The sequence below is a fragment of the Cherax quadricarinatus genome, chromosome 44 (genome assembly GCF_038502225.1).
Source record: "Cherax quadricarinatus isolate ZL_2023a chromosome 44, ASM3850222v1, whole genome shotgun sequence".
Classification (NCBI taxonomy): domain Eukaryota; kingdom Metazoa; phylum Arthropoda; class Malacostraca; order Decapoda; family Parastacidae; genus Cherax; species Cherax quadricarinatus.
Genome location: NC_091335.1, coordinates 19,056,284 through 19,075,533, shown reverse-complemented (window position 1 = coordinate 19,075,533; position 19,250 = coordinate 19,056,284). Strand labels below are relative to the sequence as shown.

At 40.6% G+C, this 19,250-nt stretch overlaps 1 protein-coding gene across 15 annotated transcripts in view; it reads right to left on the bottom strand.

The window, feature by feature from the left end:
* The window catches only part of chb (chromosome bows), a 788,037-nt gene that overhangs the window by 117,047 nt on the left and 651,740 nt on the right, over positions 1–19,250 (bottom strand). For 12 of the 15 annotated variants that reach the window (XM_053789056.2, XM_053789064.2, XM_053789050.2 and 9 more), the window contains one exon: positions 1,606–1,626. The exons of the other annotated variants lie outside the window; for them this stretch is intronic. In XM_053789056.2, the coding sequence (XP_053645031.1) occupies positions 1,606–1,626 (21 nt within the window). The remainder of the gene's footprint in view (positions 1–1,605; positions 1,627–19,250) is intronic. 15 annotated transcript variants of the gene reach the window in all.

Sequence of the window (19,250 nt, the reverse complement as noted above, 5' to 3'; positions counted from 1 at the left end):
TGTGGTGTGATTTGTTTACTCTTGAACATTGGAAAAAATCAAACATTTCTGCTACTTTGAGCTCAATTTCAAGGTCGTTTTCATCGTGAAACTAATCAAAATCGTCTCTTTTTCTGTAATATGTTTTCCATTCTATCAAATGAGATCAAGAAAACAAGATTACAACCATAAATACAAAATGAAAATACACCTCAAAGTCGGCGTTTTAATCCAAAAATACGATTGGAGTTTTTATTTTCTCATTATGCACTGAGTGCTGCAGGATTTTTTTATACAGTGCACACTGACCACACAGACCCATTTTCTCACATATGGGCCTACCAGCTTTCTCCTGCTTGATTTGAAGCCGCTAGAATTATTGAGTATATGTCCAAAACCCTGGCTCATAAGACATACATATACGACCAAAACAGTCAAAGGGTTAAGGGAGCCATCAGTGGCTTGGCAAATTTTGTTTTGAAGGTTCTTGTTAGCCATTCTACCATTTTCCTTGCAGGTGTGATAACGATACTTTTGTGATCCTTGAGTATGTGGTCCTCTGACATTTTTACCCCCCAACAAAGTCTTTCACATTAGATTTTTGTTCTATTCTCTAGTTGGAGTTAGTTTTATACTAATTTCTAGTCTTTTTTTATTTCATTAATAAAATGTAGAACAGAGAATAAAACTAGCTCCAAAAAACACACTTATTAACCCTCTAACTGTCGAAACGTAGATCTACGTTTGTGCGCGTAGCGCTCCAACCTTGATTTTTCTCCATTAGAAAGAATGCAAAAAAAAACATAGATCTACGTTTGGAGCGCTACGCGAGCAAACGTAATTCTACATTTGGACAGTTTAAGGGTTAGAAACCACCTATCTCAATTCACTCCTTTTTAACACATTCAAATAAGAATGGTGGATGCTCAAGCCCCTAAAACTCAAAGCTTCCCTTAACCCCTCCCTCCAACTGTCCCTTGAATGACCCCTATCCCTCGTACATTTCACCCTGGATTTATATACACTCTTCTTCATCAGATCCCCCTCCACCCTCTCAATACCCAAACCACATCGGCAATTCCTCCTCAGCCCTCTGATTTTCTTTGTAACACACTGGTCATCTCCCACCGAGGCAGGGTGACCCAAAAGAGAGAAACTTTCACCACCATTCACCCCATCACTGCCTTGCCAGCAACATGCCAATAATACAGTTCAGATGCCCCTCCAAACTGCAAATATTCCCACCCCTCCTTCAGAGTGGAAGTATTGTACTTCCCACCTCCAAGACTCTAGTCCAGCTAACTGGTTTCCCTGCTTACACCACACCATCTTTTAATATACTGCACACAGTAAATAAAATCATTTTAGTGTTTGCATGTGCAACCAAGGGCAAGTGATCTACTATATATTCAAATACTATATAAAATAGGGTTATTTTTAGAGCCTCTCCAAACCCAGATCATTCATCAAGATCTGGATTGTAAACCCTTATCAAATCATTACAATTCATATAATCAAATGCACAAGAATAAGAGCTCAAGATAAAGCTCAGGCTTTTGTCTCAAAAATGCATGAAATTTTGTGCAAGCATTCACATGTGAAGTTCCAATGCTTGCTTTTACTCACCTTTATCCTCTCCTTCAGTTCCTACATGAGAGTAAGAAGCAAGATGACTAGCTTTAGTGAACAATAAAAACATGAAAACAAATCTGACTAATAGTAAATTTTAGGCAAAATATAGTGCATCTGTGGTAAATGTGAAAATAAAATTATTAGAATTATAACAGCTTAAAAAATAAGCATATTTATGGCTAAGTGCTGTCAATTTCTAAAAGACAAATAGGTAAAAATGGCCCACTATAAAAGAATTGTATGCAATGTTATATGGGGGCCATTTTTATCCCACATAATCATGTGCTTAATTTTTCTGAAATTAATAAGACAAAAGCAGCAAGAAAGCAAGTTGTGGTGGATGGGTTTTCTTTGTGTCACATACATACCTACTGTGCACACACACACACAAATATAAAAACTGCATTGAGAAAGCTAGAAAAAAAAAAAAAAAAAAGACCTCAAAACGCTGTTCACCACATGTGAGAGACTAATCTTAGAATATGCAGCACCAGTGAGAAACCTTCAACTTATCAACACAAAATAAAACCACGAGATAATCCAAAAGAATGCATGCAGATGAATGCTTCGACCACAAGACATCTTGTGACCCCGAGGATCAGAGAACTAGGGGAATGATCACAACATACAAAACCAGCTGGTAAAAAAAATGAGGACAGGCTTTTTATATGTTCGTTTCTCTTTATAGTTAAGGCCTCACACAGTTTTGTCTTGGAAAAGGCATCCTAGCTAGCATATGGTCAGACATGCTGTTGCTGTTTGTCACAAACAGTCTGATGTAGGTATCCCAAGTCCAATCAGTTCAAGAAATGATTTGAAGAAATTTGTTAAATGCCTCTTTCAAGATAATTAATCGAGTATTAGTAATTCATTTTATATTTGAAGTTAAGGAGTTGAAAAATCCTTGGATTTTTCAGTTTCACCGAGATATTTTTCAGTCTACTTAGCATACCTGTTTTCAATGGGGGGTGGGGGCACGACTGTATTTTGCATTTTCTATGATGTCATCTGCTCTAATATGGAGGTTACTAGTATGCAAATTTGTAAACAGTTTCTCCAGTATCTTACTAATTTAAATTAAAATATAGCAAGGCCTAGTCTGTATTTTTTTTTTCAATACGTCAGTCGTCTCCCACAAAGGCAGGGTGATCCAAAAAGGAAGAAAATCCCCAAAAAGAAAATACTTTCAACATCATTCAACACTTTCACCTCACTCATACATAATCATTCTCATTGCAGAGTCACTCAGATACAACAGTTTAGAAGTCCCTCCAAACTGCCAATATCCCAAACCCCTCCTTTAGTCTGTATATCAATATATAATTTAGCCATAATCCTGGGGAAGAGTAACGGAGGAGTCTGGTGGGGCAGAAACAATGCAGAGTGAGGCTTGACTAGGCAGGGCACAAGTTACCTGGAGGTTATTCCGGGGATCAACGCCCCCGCGGCCCGGTCCACGACCAGGCCAATTCCCACCAAGGCAGGGTGGCCCGAAAAAGAAAAACCCTCACCATCATTCACTCCATCACTGTCTTGCCAGAAGGGTGCTTTACACTACAGTTTTTAAACTGCAACATTAACACCCCTCCTTCAGAGCGCAGGCACTGTACTTCCCATCTCCAGGACTCAAGTCCGGTCTGCCGGATTCCCTGAACCCCTTCATAAATGTTACTTTGCTCACACTCCAACAGCACGTCAAGTATTAAAAACCATTCGTCTCCATTCACTATCAAACACGCTCACGCACGCCTGCTGGAAGTCCAAGCCCCTCGCACACAAAACCTCCTTTACCCCCTCCCTCCAACCTTTCCTAGGCCGACCCCTACCCCGCCTTCCTTCCACTACAGACTGATACACTCTTGAAGTCATTCTGTCTCGCTCCATTCTCTCTACATGTCCGAACCACCTCAACAACCCTTCCTCAGCCCTCTGGACAACAGTTTTGGTAATCCCGCACCTCCTCCTAACTTCCAAACTACGAATTCTCTGCATTATATTCACACCACACATTGCCCTCAGACATGACATCTCCACTGCCTCCAGCCTTCTCCTCGCTGCAACATTCATCACCCATGCTTCACACCCATATAAGAGCATTGGTAAAACTATACTCTCATACATTCCCCTCTTTGCCTCCAAGGACAAAGTTCTTTGTCTCCACAGACTCCTAAGTGCACCACTCACCCTTTTCCCCTCATCAATTCTATGATTCACCTCATCCTTCATAGACCCATCCGCTGACACGTCCACTCCCAAATATCTGAATACATTCACCTCCTCCATACTCTCTCCCTCCAATCTGATATCCAGTCTTTCATCACCTAATCCTTTTGTTATCCTCATAACCTTACTCTTTCCTGTATTCACTTTTAATTTTCTTCTTTTGCACACCCTACCAAATTCATCCACCAATCTCTGCAACTTCTCTTCAGAATCTCCCAAGAGCACAGTGTCATCAGCAAAGAGCAACTGTGACAACTCCCACTTTATGTGTGATTCTTTATCTTTTAACTCCACGCCTCTTGTCAAGACCCTCGCATTTACTTCTCTCACAACCCCATCTATAAATATATTAAACAACCACGGTGACATCACACATCCTTGTCTAAGGCCTACTTTTACTGGGAAATAATTTCCCTCTTTCCTACACACACTAACTTGAGCCTATCCTCGTAAAAACTCTTCACTGCTTTCAGTAACCTACCTCCTACACCATACACCTGCAACATCTGCCACATTGGCCCCTTATCCACCCTGTCATACGCCTTTTCCAAATCCATAAATGCCACAAAGACCTCTTTAGCCTTATCTAAATACTGTTCACTTATATGTTTCACTGTAAACACCTGATCCACACACCCCCTACCTTTCCTAAAGCCTCCTTGTTCATCTGCTATCCTATTCTCTGTCTTGCTCTTAATTCTTTCAACAATAACTCTACCATACACTTTACCAGGTATACTCAACAGACTTATCCCCCTATAATTTTTGCACTCTCTTTTGTCCCCTTTGCCTTTATACAAAGGAACTATGCATGCTCTCTGCCAATCCCTAGGTACCTTACCCTCTTCCATACATTTATTAAATAATTGCACCAACCACTCCAAAACTATATCCCCACCTGCTTTTAACATTTCTATCTTTATCCCATCAATCCCGGCTGCCTTACCCCCTTTCATTTTACCTACCGCCTCAAGAACTTCCCCCACACTCACAACTGGCTCTTCCTCACTCCTACAAGATGTTATTCCTCCTTGCCCTATACACGAAATCACAGCCTCCCCATCTTCATTAACATTTAACAATTCCTCAAAATATTCCCTCCATCTTCCCAATACCTCCAACTCTTCATTTAATAACTGCCCTCTCCTATTTTTAACTGACAAATCCATTTGTTCTCTAGGCTTCCTTAACTTGTTAATCTCACTCCAAAACTTTTTCTTATTTTCAACAAAATTTGTTGATAACATCTCACCCACTCTCTCATTTGCTCTCTTTTTACATTGCTTCACCACTCTCTTAACCTCTCTCTTTTTCTCCATATACTCTTCCCTCCTTGCATCACTTCTACTTTGTAAAAACTTCTCATATGCTAACTTTTTCTCCCTTACTACTCTCTTTACATCATCATTCCACCAATCGCTCCTCTTCCCTCCCGCACCCACTTTCCTGTAACCACAAACTTCTGCTGAACACTCTAACACTACATTTTTAAACCTACCCCATACCTCTTCGACCCCATTGCCTATGCTCTCATTAGCCCATCTATCCTCCAAAAGCTGTTTATATCTTTCCCTAACTGCCTCCTCTTTTAGTTTGTAAACATTCACCTCTCTCTTCCCTGATGCTTCCATTCTCCTTGTATCCCATCTACCTTTTACTCTCAGTGTAGCTACAACTAAAAAGTGATCTGATATATCTGTGGCCCCTCTATAAACATGTACATCCTGAAGTCTACTCAACAGTCTTTTATCTACCAATACATAATGCAACAAACTACTCTCATTTTGCCCTACATCATATCTTGTATACTTATTTATCCTCTTTTTCTTAAAATATGTATTACCTATAACTAAATCCCTTTCTATACAAAGTTCAATCAAAGGGCTCCCATTATCATTTACACCTAGCACCCCAAACTTACCTACCACACCCTCTCTAAAAGTTTCTCCTACTTTAGCATTTAGGTCCCCTACCACAATTATTCTCTCACTTGGTTCAAAGGCTCCTATACATTCACTTAACATCTCCCAAAATCTCTCTCTCTCCTCTGCATTCCTCTCTTCTCCAGGTGCATACACGCTTATTATGACCCACTTCTCGCATCCAACCTTTACTTTAATCCACATAATTCTTGCATTTACACATTCATATTCTCTTTTCTCCTTCCATAACTGATCATTCAACATTACTGCTACCCCTTCCTTTGCTCTAACTCTCTCAGATACTCCAGATTTAATCCCATTTATTTCTCCCCACCGAAACTCCCCTACCCCCTTCAGCTTTGTTTTGCTTAGGGCCAGGACATCCAACTTCTTTTCATTCATAACATCAGCAATCATCTGTTTCTTGTCATCCGCACTACATCCACGCACATTCAAGCATCCCAGTTTTATAAAGTTTTTCTTCTTCTCTTTTTTAGTAAATGTTTACAGGAGAAGGGGTTACTAGCCCATTGCTCCCGGCATTTTAGTCGCCTCATACGACACGCATGGCTTACGGAGGAAAGATTCTTTTCCACTTCCCCATGGACAATAGAAGAAATAAAGAAGAACAAGAGCTATTTAGAAAAAGGGGAAAAACCTAGATGTATGTACTCACCTAGTTGAGGTTGCGGGGGTCGAGTCCGAGCTCCTGGCCCCGTATATGTATATATATATATGCATGTGCGTGTCTGTGAAGTGTGACCAAAGTGTAAGTAGGAGTAGCAAGATATCCCTCTTATCTAGCATGTTTATGAGACAGAAAAAGAAACCAGCAATCCTACCATCATGCAAAACAGTTACAGGTTTCTGTTTCACAGTCATCTGGCAGGATGGTAGTACTTCCCTGGGTGGTTGCTGTCTACCAACCTACTACCTACAGTAATGTTAATTATTATTACCACCAGAGAGAAGCACTAAACCTGTACAAGTTATACCACCAGAGGAATGGGAGACAATCAGGTATAACCAAAGAAAGGGAAGGACAGGCTAAGTTCTTTGGATCAAGAACACATCATTAGTATTAGAACATCTCTCTTGAAAGGTGTATTAAACTGTACCTAAGGTACTTTTATCAAAATAAAGCACTACTGTACACAATATTTGCAAGTAAATAATATTCATACAAATATTTTGTTTTGTGTGATATCAGTCCATTACAATAACTGATCAGGCTGCACCTGCAAAGGCAATGAGTGCTTTTCTAATGTAGCTTACACCAACACAAGATACTGTACAACATTTTGACATTTCAATCCATAACTTGTTTACTGTTTTTCACTACAACCAGACTCAGTTTTGGTGCAAGCAACATGTAGCTGTCTACCATTCCAGAATAGAATATTTGAAGCTCATATTCTGCACTACCCAGAAAATTTTTACTACGGAACGACAATAACTCGCCACACGGATTAACGGCAGCAGAGAAGCAACAGTCTAGTTGTGCCTCTCCCAAGATAATTTGTTATTTCAATAAACCCTGGTTCTGCCCAATGGTTATCAGCATCTGAACTGTCTGTTCAAGTATACAGTAGTGTATTTCTTAAGATCATCCATATGAGAGCTAGATAGGTAGCATGAGCTAGAGAGGTCATCCTATGAATACCATATCATCCTCCTTCCAAACATTTCTGCCACACACACACACACATTGTCTTTTCACTTGACTTACTGGATTTAGTACTTTTGTGAATATAATAACTTTTTTTTTTTAACACACTGGCTGTTTCCCACCGAGGCAGGGTGACCCAAAAAGAAAGAAAAAGAAAAAAAAAAAACTTTCATCATTATTTATACATAATCACTGTCTTTGCAGAGGTGCTCAGATATGACAGCTTAGCTGTCACTCCAAACAGCCAACATCCCAAACCCCTCTTTTAAATTGCAGGCATTGTACTCCCCACCTCCAGGACCCAAGTCCAGCTAACTATAACTATCTGTTGTTATATATTTATTAGAAGGTAATATGTTTACTGGCTATAATACTGGCAACGTGCAGTATTTTTACCATCCTCTCTACCTCTTCTTTGATGTCTCTCATTCATTTCCAGTATCTGGTGCCAACAGTGCCAACATCTGATAATGGAAAGTAGAGAAATTTGCAGTTTACAGCAGTTTGCTAGTGTCTACATGCCAGTGAGATATTAAGTGCTCTTTTAAGATTATTTGTTTAAAAAATAAAATAATAATAATAATAATAATAAATAATACAAGCACGTATGGGAAGAATTCTCCCTTTGAGAACAGATCAAGAGACTTGAACCTACATTGTTGAAAGACACAGAACGAGGTGAGATATGATTCAAGTGTACAAGTGGTAGATCGATATAAATAAAGGGATATGAATGGTGTGCTGAATATTTCAATATAAAGCAGGGGCTAGCATAAATTCAAATTTACAAAGCATAGGTAGTAAGTTGGTAGACAGCAACCACCCAGGGAAGTACTACCGTCCTGCCAGATGACTGTGAAACAGAAACCTGTAACTGTTTTGCATGATGGTATGATTACTGGTGTCTTTTTCTGTCTCATAAACACACTAGATAACAGGGATATCTTGCTACTCCAACTTACACTTTGGTCACACTTCACAGACACGCACATGCATATATATATACATACATCTAGGTTTTTCTCCTTTTTCTACATAGCTCTTGTTCTTCTTTATTTCTTCTATTGTCCATGGGGAAGTGGAAAAGAATCTTTCCTCCGTAAGCCATGCGTGTCGTATGAGGCGACTAAAATGCCGGGAGCAATGGGCTAGTAACCCCTTCTCCAGTAGACATTTACTAAAAAAGAGAAGAAAAACTTTATAAAACTGGGATGCTTGAATGTGCGTGGATGTAGTGCAGATGACAAGAAACAGATGATTGCTGATGTTATGAATGAAAAGAAGTTGGATGTCCTGGCCCTAAGCAAAACAAAGCTGAAGGGGGTAGGGGAGTTTTGGTGGGGAGAAATAAATGGGATTAAATCTGGAGTATCTGAGAGAGTTAGAGCAAAGGAAGGGGTAGCAGTAATGTTGAATGATCAGTTATGGAAGGAGAAAAGAGAATATGAATGTGTAAATGCAAGAATTATGTGGATTAAAGTAAAGGTTGGATGCGAGAAGTGGGTCATAATAAGCGTGTATGCACCTGGAGAAGAGAGGAATGCAGAGGAGAGAGAGAGATTTTGGGAGATATTAAGTGAATGTATAGGAGCCTTTGAACCAAGTGAGAGAGTAACTGTGGTAGGGGACCTGAATGCTAAAGTAGGAGAAACTTTTAGAGAGGGTGTGGTAGGTAAGTTTGGGGTGCCAGGTGTAAATGATAATGGGAGCCCTTTGATTGAACTTTGTATAGAAAGGGATTTAGTTATAGGTAATACATATTTTAAGAAAAAGAGGATAAATAAGTATACAAGATATGATGCAGGGCAAAATGACAGTAGTTTGTTGCATTATGTATTGGTAGATAAAAGACTGTTGAGTAGACTTCAGGATGTACATGTTTATAGAGGGGCCACAGATATAACAGATCACTTTCTAGTTGTAGCTACACTGAGAGTAAAAGGTAGATGGGATACAAGGAGAATAGAAGCATCAGGAAACAGAGGTGTGAAGGTTTATAAACTAAAAGAGGAGGCAGTTAGGGAAAGATATAAACAGCTATTGGAGGATAGATGGGCTAATGAGAGCATAGGCAATGGGGTCGAAGAGGTATGGGGTAGGTTTAAAAATGTAGTGTTAGAGTGTTCAGCAGAAGTTTGTGGTTACAGGAAAGTGGGTGCGGGAGGGAAGAGGAGCGATTGGTGGAATGATGATGTAAAGAGAGTAGTAAGGGAGAAAAAGTTAGCATATGAGAAGTTTTTACAAAGTAGAAGTGATGCAAGGAGGGAAGAGTATATGGAGAAAAAGAGAGAGGTTAAGAGAGTGGTGAAGCAATGTAAAAAGAGAGCAAATGAGAGAGTGGGTGAGATGTTATCAACAAATTTTGTTGAAAATAAGAAAAAGTTTTGGAGTGAGATTAACAAGTTAAGAAAGCCTAGAGAACAAATGGATTTGTCAGTTAAAAATAGGAGAGGGCAGTTATTAAATGAAGAGTTGGAGGTATTGGGAAGATGGAGGGAATATTTTGAGGAATTGTTAAATGTTGATGAAGATAGGGAAGCTGTGATTTCATGTATAGGGCAAGGAGGAATAACATCTTGTAGGAGTGAGGAAGAGCCAGTTTTGAGTGTGGGGGAAGTTCGTGAGGCAGTAGGTAAAATGAAAGGGGGTAAGGCAGCTGGGATTGATGGGATAAAGATAGAAATGTTAAAAGCAGGTGGGGATATAGTTTTGGAGTGGTTGGTGCAATTATTTAACAAATGTATGGAAGAGGGTAAGGTACCTACGGATTGGCAGAGAGCATGCATAGTTCCTTTGTATAAAGGCAAAGGGGACAAAAGAGAGTGCAAAAATTATAGGGGGATAAGTCTGTTGAGTATACTTGGTAAAGTGTATGGTAGAGTTATTGTTGAAAGAATTAAAAGTAAGACTGAGAATAGGATAGCAGATGAACAAGGAGGCTTTAGGAAAGGTAGGGGGTGTGTGGACCAGGTGTTTACAGTGAAACATATAAGTGAACAGTATTTAGATAAGGCTAAAGAGGTCTTTGTGGCCTTTATGGATTTGGAAAAGGCGTATGACAGGGTGGATAGGGGGGCAATGTGGCAGATGTTGCAGGTGTATGGTGTAGGAGGTAGGTTACTGAAAGCAGTGAAGAGTTTTTACGAGGATAGTGAGGCTCAAGTTAGAGTACATAGGAAAGAGGGAAATTATTTCCCAGTAAAAGTAGGCCTTAGACAAGGATGTGTGATGTCACCGTGGTTGTTTAATATATTTATAGATGGGGTTGTAAGAGAAGTAAATGCGAGGGTCTTGACAAGAGGCGTGGAGTTAAAAGATAAAGAATCACACATTAAGTGGGAGCTGTCACAGTTGCTCTTTGCTGATGACACTGTGCTCTTGGGAGATTCTGAAGAGAAGTTGCAGAGATTGGTGGATGAATTTGGTAGGGTGTGCAAAAGAAGAAAATTAAAAGTGAATACAGGAAAGAGTAAGGTTATGAGGATAACAAAAATATTAGGTGATGAAAGATTGGATATCAGATTGGAGGGAGAGAGTATGGAGGAGGTGAATGTATTCAGATATTTGGGAGTGGACGTGTCAGCGGATGGGTCTATAAAGGATGAGGTGAATCATAGAATTGATGAGGGAAAAAGGGTGAGTGGTGCACTTAGGAGTCTGTGGAGACAAAGAACTTTGTCCTTGGAGGCAAAGAGGGCAATGTATGAGAGTATAGTTTTACCAACGCTCTTATATGGGTGTGAAGCATGGGTGATGAATGTTGCAGCGAGGAGAAGCCTGGAGGCAGTGGAGATGTCATGTCTGAGGGCAATGTGTGGTGTGAATATAATGCAGAGAATTCGTAGTTTGGAAGTTAGGAGGAGGTGCGGGATTACCAAAACTGTTGTCCAGAGGGCTGAGGAAGGGTTGTTGAGGTGGTTCGGACATGTAGAGAGAGTGGAGCGAAACAGAATGACTTCAAGAGTGTATCAGTCTGTAGTGGAAGGAAGGCGGGGTAGGGGTCGGCCTAGGAAAGGTTGGAGGGAGGGGGTAAAGGAGGTTTTGTGTGCGAGGGGCTTGGACTTCCAGCAGGCGTGCGTGAGCCTGTTTGATAGGAGTGAATGGAGACGAATGGTTTTTAATACTTGACGTGCTGTTGGAGTGTGAGCAAAGTAACATTTATGAAGGGGTTCAGGGAAACCGGCAGGCCGGACTTGAGTCCTGGAGATGGGAAGTACAGTGCCTGCACTCTGAAGGAGGGGTGTTAATGTTGCAGTTTAAAAACTGTAGTGTAAAGCACCCTTCTGGCAAGACAGTGATGGAGTGAATGATGGTGAAAGTTTTTCTTTTTCGGGCCACCCTGCCTTGGTGGGAATCGGCAAGTGTGATAATAAAATAAAAATATAAGGAAGCTACTTCTTGCCACTTCTACTTACACTTAGGTCACACTACACATACATGTACACATTTATTTATACACACTCATCTGAGTTTTCTTTGATTTTATCTTAATAGTTCTTGATCTTATTAGTTTTCCTTTTATATCCATGGGGAAGTGGAATAAGAATCTTTCCTCCGTAAGCCATGCGTGTTGTAAAAGTCAACTAAAATGCCTGGAACAATGGGCTAGTAACCCCTTTTCCTGTAAAGATTACTAAAAAGAATAAGAAGAAAATTGTCAAAGTGGGAAGTCTGAATGTGCGTGGATGTTGTGCAAATGATAAGAAAGAGATGATTGTGGATGTTATGAATGAGAAGAAACTGGATGTCCTGGCTTTAAGTGAAACAAAGCTGAAGGGGGTGGGAGAGTTTCAATGGAGAGGAATAAATGGGATTAGGTCAGGGGTTTCAAATAGAGTTAGAGCTAAAGAAGGAGTAGCAATAATGTTGAAGGGTAAGCTATGGCAGGAAAAGAGGGACTACAAATGTATAAATTCAAGGATTATGTGGAGTAAAATAAAGATTGGATGTGAAAAGTGGGTTATAGTAAGCGTGTATGCACCTGGAGAAGAGAGAAGTGTAGAGGAGAGAGAGAGATTCTGGGAAATGTTGAGTGAATGCATGGGGAGTTTTGAATCAAGTGTGAGAGTAATGGTGGTTGGGGATTTCAATGCTAAAGTGGGTAAAAATGTTATGGAGGGAGTAGTAGGTAAATTTGGGGTGCCAGGGGTAAATGTAAATGGGGAGCCTTTAATTGAGCTATGTGTAGAAAGAAATTTGGTAATAAGTAATACATATTTTATGAAAAAGAGGATAAATAAATATTCAAGGGATGATGTAGCACGTAATGAAAGTAGTTTGTTAGATTATGTATTGGTGGATAAAAGGTTGATGGGTAGGCTCCAGGATGTACATGTTTATAGAGCGGCAACTGATATATCGGATCATTATTTAGTTGTAGCTACAGTTAGAGTAAGAGGTAGATGGGAAAAGAGAAAGGTGGCAACAACAAGTAAGAGGGAGGTGAAAGTGTATAAACTAAGGGAGGAGGAAGTTCGGGCGAGATATAAGCAACTATTGGCAGAAAGGTGGGCTAGTGCAAAGATGAGTAGTGGGGAGGTTGAAGAGGGTTGGAATAGTTTTAAAAATGTGGGGCAGAAGTTTGTGGTTATGGGAGGGTGGGGGCAGGAGGAAAGAGGAGTGATTGGTGGAATGATGAAGTAAAGGGTGTGATAAAAGAGAAAAAGGTAGCTTACGAGAGGTTTTTACAAAGCAGAAGTGTTATAAGAAGAGCAGAGTATATGGAGAGTAAAAGAAAGGTGAAGAGAGTGGTGAGAGAGTGCAAAAGGAGAGCAGATGAAAGAGTGGGAGAGGCACTGTCAAGAAATTTTAATGAAAATAAGAAAAAATTTTGGAGTGAGTTAAACAAGTTAAGAAAGCCTAGGGAAAGTATGGATTTGTCAGTTAAAAACAGAGTAGGGGAGTTAATAGATGGGGAGAGGGAGGTATTAGGTAGATGGCGAGAATATTTTGAGGAACTTTTAAATGTTGAGGAAGAAAGGGAGGCAGTAATTTCATGCACTGGCAAGAGAGGTATACCATCTTTTAGGAGTGAAGAAGAGCAGAATGTAAGTGTGGTGGAGGTACGTGAGGCATTACGTAGAATGAAAGGGGGTAAAGCAGCTGGAACTGATGGGATCATGACAGAAATGTTAAAAGCAGGGGGGGATATAGTGTTGGAGTGGTTGGTACTTTTGTTTAATAAATGTATGAAAGAGGGGAAGGTACCTAGGGATTGGCAGAGAGCATGTATAGTCCCTTTATATAAAGGGAAAGGGGACAAAAGAGATTGTAAAAATTATAGAGGAATAAGTTTACTGAGTATACCAGGAAAAGTATACGGTAGGGTTATAATTGAAAGAATTAGAGGTAAGACAGAATGTAGGATTGTGGATGAGCAGGGAGGCTTCAGAGTGGGTAGGGGATGTGTAGATCAAGTGTTTACATTGAAGCATATATGTGAACAGTATTTAGATAAAGGTAGGGAAGTAGGGAAGTACAGTGCCTGCACACTGAAGGAGGGGTGTAAATGTTGCAGTTTAAAAACTGTAGTGTAAAGCACTCTTCTGGCAAGACAGTGATGGAGTGAATGATGGTGAAAGTTTTTCTTTTTCGGGCCACCCTGCCTTGGTGGGAATCGGCCAGTGTGATAATAAGTTTTTATTGCATTTATGGATTTAGAAAAGGCATATGATAGAGTGGATAGAGGAGCAATGTGGCAGATGTTGCAAGTATATGGAATAGGTGGTAAGTTATTAAATGCTGTAAAGAGCTTTTATGAGGATAGTGAGGCTCAGGTTAGGGTATATAGAAGAGAGGGAGAATACTTCCCGGTAAAAGTAGGTCTTAGACAGGGATGTGTAATGTCACCATGGTTGTTTAATATATTTATAGATGGGGTTGTAAAAGAAGTAAATGCTAGGGTGTTCGGGAGAGGAGTGGGATTAAATTACGGGAATCAAATTCAAAATGAGAACTGACACAGTTACTTTTTGCTGATGATACTGTGCTTATGGGAGATTCTAAAGAAAAAGTGCAAAGGTTAGTGGATGAGTTTGAGAATGTGTGTAAAGGTAGAAAGTTGAAAGTGAACATAGAAAAGAGTAAGGTGATGAGGGTATCAAATGATTTAGATAAAGAAAAATTGGATATCAAATTGGGGAGGAGGAGTATGGAAGAAGTGAATGTTTTCAGATACTTGGGAGTTGACGTGTCAGCGGATGGGTTTATGAAGGATGAGGTTAATCATAGAATTGATGAAGCTTGGGTGGTAAATGCAGCAGCGAGGAGACGGTTGGAGGCAGTGGAGATGTCCTGTCTAAGGGCAATGTGTGGTGCAAATATTATGCAGAAAATTCGGAGTGTGGAAATTAGGAGAAGGTGTGGAGTTAATAAAAGCATTAGTCAGAGGGCAGAAGAGGGGTTGTTGAGGTGGTTTGGTCATTTAGAGAGAATGGATCAAAGTAGAATGACATGGAAAGCATATAAATCTATAGGGGAAGGAAGGAGGGGTAGGGGTCATCCTCGAAAGGGTTGGAAAGAGGGGGTAAAGGAGGTTTTGTGGGCGAGGGGCTTGGACTTTCAGCAAGCGTGCATGAGCGTGTTAGATAGGAGTGAATGGAGACGAATGATACTTGGGACCTGACGATCTGTTGGAGTGTGAGCAGGGTAATATTTAGTAAAGGGATTCAGGGAAACCGGTTATTTTCATATAGTCGGACTTGAGTCCTGGAAATGGGAAGTACAATGCCTGCACTTTAAAGGAGGGGTTTGGGATATTGGCAGTTTGGAGGGATATGTTGTGTATCTTTATACGTATATGCTTCTAAACTGTTGTATTCTGAGCACCTCTGCAAAAGCAGTGATAATGTGTGAGTGTGGTGAAAGTGTTGAATGATGATAAAAGTACTTTCTTTTTTGGGATTTTCTTTCTTTTTTGGGTCACCCTGCCTCGGTGGGAGACGGCCGACTTGTTGAAAAAAAAAATAAATAAAAAAATAAGGAAGCACTTCTTTCACAATACATAGAGCAGTATGGGAGTGAACAAACTGCCAAATAGTACCACTGAAGCTAATACAACAGGTAATTTTATAAAACTCCATGAGGAAGTGGAACAGAATTCTTCCTCCGTAAGTCATGTGTGTCACAAGAGGCGACTAAAATGCCGGGAGCAAGAGGCTAGTAATCCCTTCTCCTATATACATTACTAAAGTTAAAAAGAGAAACTTTTGTTTTCCTTTCTGGACCACCCTGCCTCTCGGTGGGATATGGCCGGTTTGTTGAAAGAAAAATTTTATGAAAAGGTTAGACAAACATGAATATAAATAAATGGTTAGGTGTAAAATGGACCTGCCTAGTATGGGCCAGTAGGACTACAACAGTGCTCCTCTTATTTTCATTTTCTTGTGTTTCACAAATAATGGCAGGACATAAGGGCTCTGCAGTAAGCCTACTGGCCCATACAAGTCAAAGTCCTATTCACACTTAATCATTTCTACTCATGTACAGTATTTGTTAAATGTTGATGAAGATAGGGAAGCTGTGATTTCGTGTATAGGGCAAGGAGGAATAACATCTTGTAGGAGTGAGGAAGAGCCAGTTTTGAGTGTGGGGGAAGTTCGTGAGGCAGTAGGTAAAATGAAAGGGGGTAAGGCAGCCGGGATTGATGGGATAAAGATAGAAATGTTAAAAGCAGGTGGGGACATAGTTTTGGAGTGGTTGGTGCAATTATTTAATAAATGTATGGAAGAGGGTAGGGTACCTAGGGATTGGCAGAGAGCATGCATAGTTCCTTTGTATAAAGGCAAAGGGGACAAAAGAGAGTGCAAAAATTATAGGGGGATAAGTCTGTTGAGTATACCTGGTAAAGTGTATGGTAGAGTTATTATTGAAAGAATTAAGAGTAAGACCGAGAATAGGATAGCAGATGAACAAGGAGGCTTTAGGAAAGGTACGGGGTGTGTGGACCAGGTGTTTACAGTGAAAAATATAAGTGAACAGTATTTAGATAAGGCTAAAGAGGTCTTTGTGGCCTTTATGGATTTGGAAAAGGCGTATGACAGGGTGGATAGGGGGCAATGTGGCAGATGTTGCAGGTGTATGGTGTAGGAGGTAGGTTACTGAAAGCAGTTAAGTTTTTATGAGGATAGTGAGGCTCAAGTTAGAGTATGTAGGAAAGAGGGAAATTATTTATCAGTAAAAGTAGGCCTTAGACAAGGATGTGTGATGTCACCGTGGTTGTTTAATATATTTATAGATGGGGTTGTAAGAGAAGTAAATGCGAGGGTCTTGGCAAGAGGCGTGGAGTTAAAAGATAAAGAATCACACAAAGTGGGAGTTGTCACAGTTGCTCTTTGCTGATGACACTGTGCTCTTGGGAGATTCTGAAGAGAAGTTGCAGAGATTGGTGGATGAATTTGGTAGGGTATGCAAAAGAAGAAAATTAAAAGTGAATACAGGAAAGAGTAAGGTTATGAGGATAACAAAAAGATTAGGTGATGAAAGATTGGATATCAGATTGGAGGGAGAGAGTATGGAGGAGGTGAATGTATTCAGATATTTGGGAGTGGACGTGTCAGTGGATGGGTCTATGAAAGATGAGGTGAACCATAGAATTGATGAGGGGAAAAGGGTGAGTGGTGCACTTAGGAGTCTATGGAGACAAAGAACTTTGTCCTTGGAGGCAAAGAGGGCAATGTATGAGAGTATAATTTTACCAACGCTCTTATATGGGTGTGAAGCATGGGTGATGAATGTTGCAGCGAGAAGAAGGCTGGAGGCAGTGGAGATGTCATGTCTGAGGGCAATGTGTGGTGTGAATATAATGCAGAGAATTCGTAGTTTGGAAGTTAGGAGGAGGTGCGGGATTACCAAAACTGTTGTCTAGAGGGCTGAGGAAGGGTTGCTGAGGTGGTTCGGACATGTAGAGAGAATGGAGCGAAACAGAATGACTTCAAGAGTGTATCAGTCTGTAGTGGAAGGAAGGCGGGGTAGGGGTCGGCTTAGGAAAGGTTGGAGGGAGGGGGTAAAGGAGGTTTTGTGTGCGAGGGGCTTGGACTTCCAGCAGGCGTGCGTGAGCGTGTTTGATAGGAGTGAATGGAGACGAATGGTTTTTAATACTTGACATGCTGTTGGAGTGTGAGCAAAGTAACATTTATGAAGGGGTTCAGGGAAACCGGCAGGCCGGACTTGAGTCCTGGAGATGGGAAGTACAGTGCCTGCACTCTGAAGGAGGGGTGTTAATGTTGCAGTTTAAAAACTGAAGTGTAAAGCACCCTTCTGGCAAGACAGTGATGGAGTGAATGATGGTGAAAGCTTTTCTTTTTTGGGCCTCCCTGCCTTGGTGGGAATCGGCCGGTGTGACAATAATAAAAAAAAAAAATTTAAAGCCACCTAGAATATTAGTTTCAGTAATAATGATGTACTTGGCAGCTGGTTTCATTCATCTACAATTCTATTGCCAAAGCTGTAGGTTCCTGTAACTATAGTGCTCACACTATAACTTTGTTTTTTATTATTAACATATCAGCCGTTTCCCACCAAGGCAGGGTGACCCGCAAAAGAAGAAACACTTTCATCATCATTCACTCCATCACTGTCTTGCCAGAGATGTGCCTACACTACAGTTAAAAAACTGCAACTTAACACCCCTCCTTCAGAGTGCAGGCACTGTACTTCCTATCTCCAGGACTCGCGTCCAGCTAACTGATTTTCCTGAATTCCTTCATAAATGTTACTTTACTCACACTCTAACAGCATGTCAAGTCATAAAAACCAGTTGTCTCAACTTGCTCTTACCCAACACACTCACGCATGCATGCTGGAAGTCCAAGCCCCTTAGACACAGAAACCTCCTTTACTCTCCCCTCCAACCTTTACCAGGACGATCCTTACCCCGAATTCCTTCCTCCACAGATTTATATGCCCTCCAAGTCATTCTATTTTGAGCCATCCTCTCTAAATGTCCAAACCACCTCAGCAACCCTTCCTCTGCCCTCTGGATAATACTTTTAGAAACCACGCACCTCCTTCTAATCTCCAAGCTATGGATTCTCTGCATTATATTCACACCACACATTGCTCTCAGACACGATATCCCCACTTCCTCCAGCCTTTTCCATGTTGCATCATTCACCACCCATGTTTCACACCCATATAAGAGTGTTGATATAACTATACTTTCATACATTCCCCTCTTGGCTTCCATGGATAATGTTCCTTGTCTCCGCAGACTCCTCAATGCTCAACTCGCCTTTTTCCCATTCATCAATTCTGTGATTCACCTCATCTTTCATAGACCCATCTGCTGACAGGTTCACTCCCAAATATCTGAATACATTCACTTCCTCCATAATCCTTCCATCCACAATCTTTCATTATCTAAATCTGTTATCCTCATCACCTTGCTCTTTCCTACGTTCACTCCTAACTTCCATCTTTTGCATACCCTTCTGAACTCATTCACAAACCTCTGCAATTTCTCTTCAGAATCTCCTAAAAGCACAGTGCCATCAGCAAAATGCAACTGTGACAACACCCACTTTGTATTAGATTCTTTATCTCTTAATCCCACACCTCTTGCCAACATTTCACTTCTCTTACAACCCCATCTATTAATGTATTGAACAACCATGATGACATCATGCATCCCTATCTAAGGCCTACTTTAATGGTAAATAATCTCCCTCTCTCTTACATACTCTAAGCTGAGCCTCACTATCCTCGTAAAAACACTATAAACACACAACAAACTGGTTATTAAAATCCAAACAAACCTGTGTGTGCAGAGGAGAGCATTAAGATTATGCCTCAGCTGAAGGAAATGATCTACAAAAAAAGAATGAGAG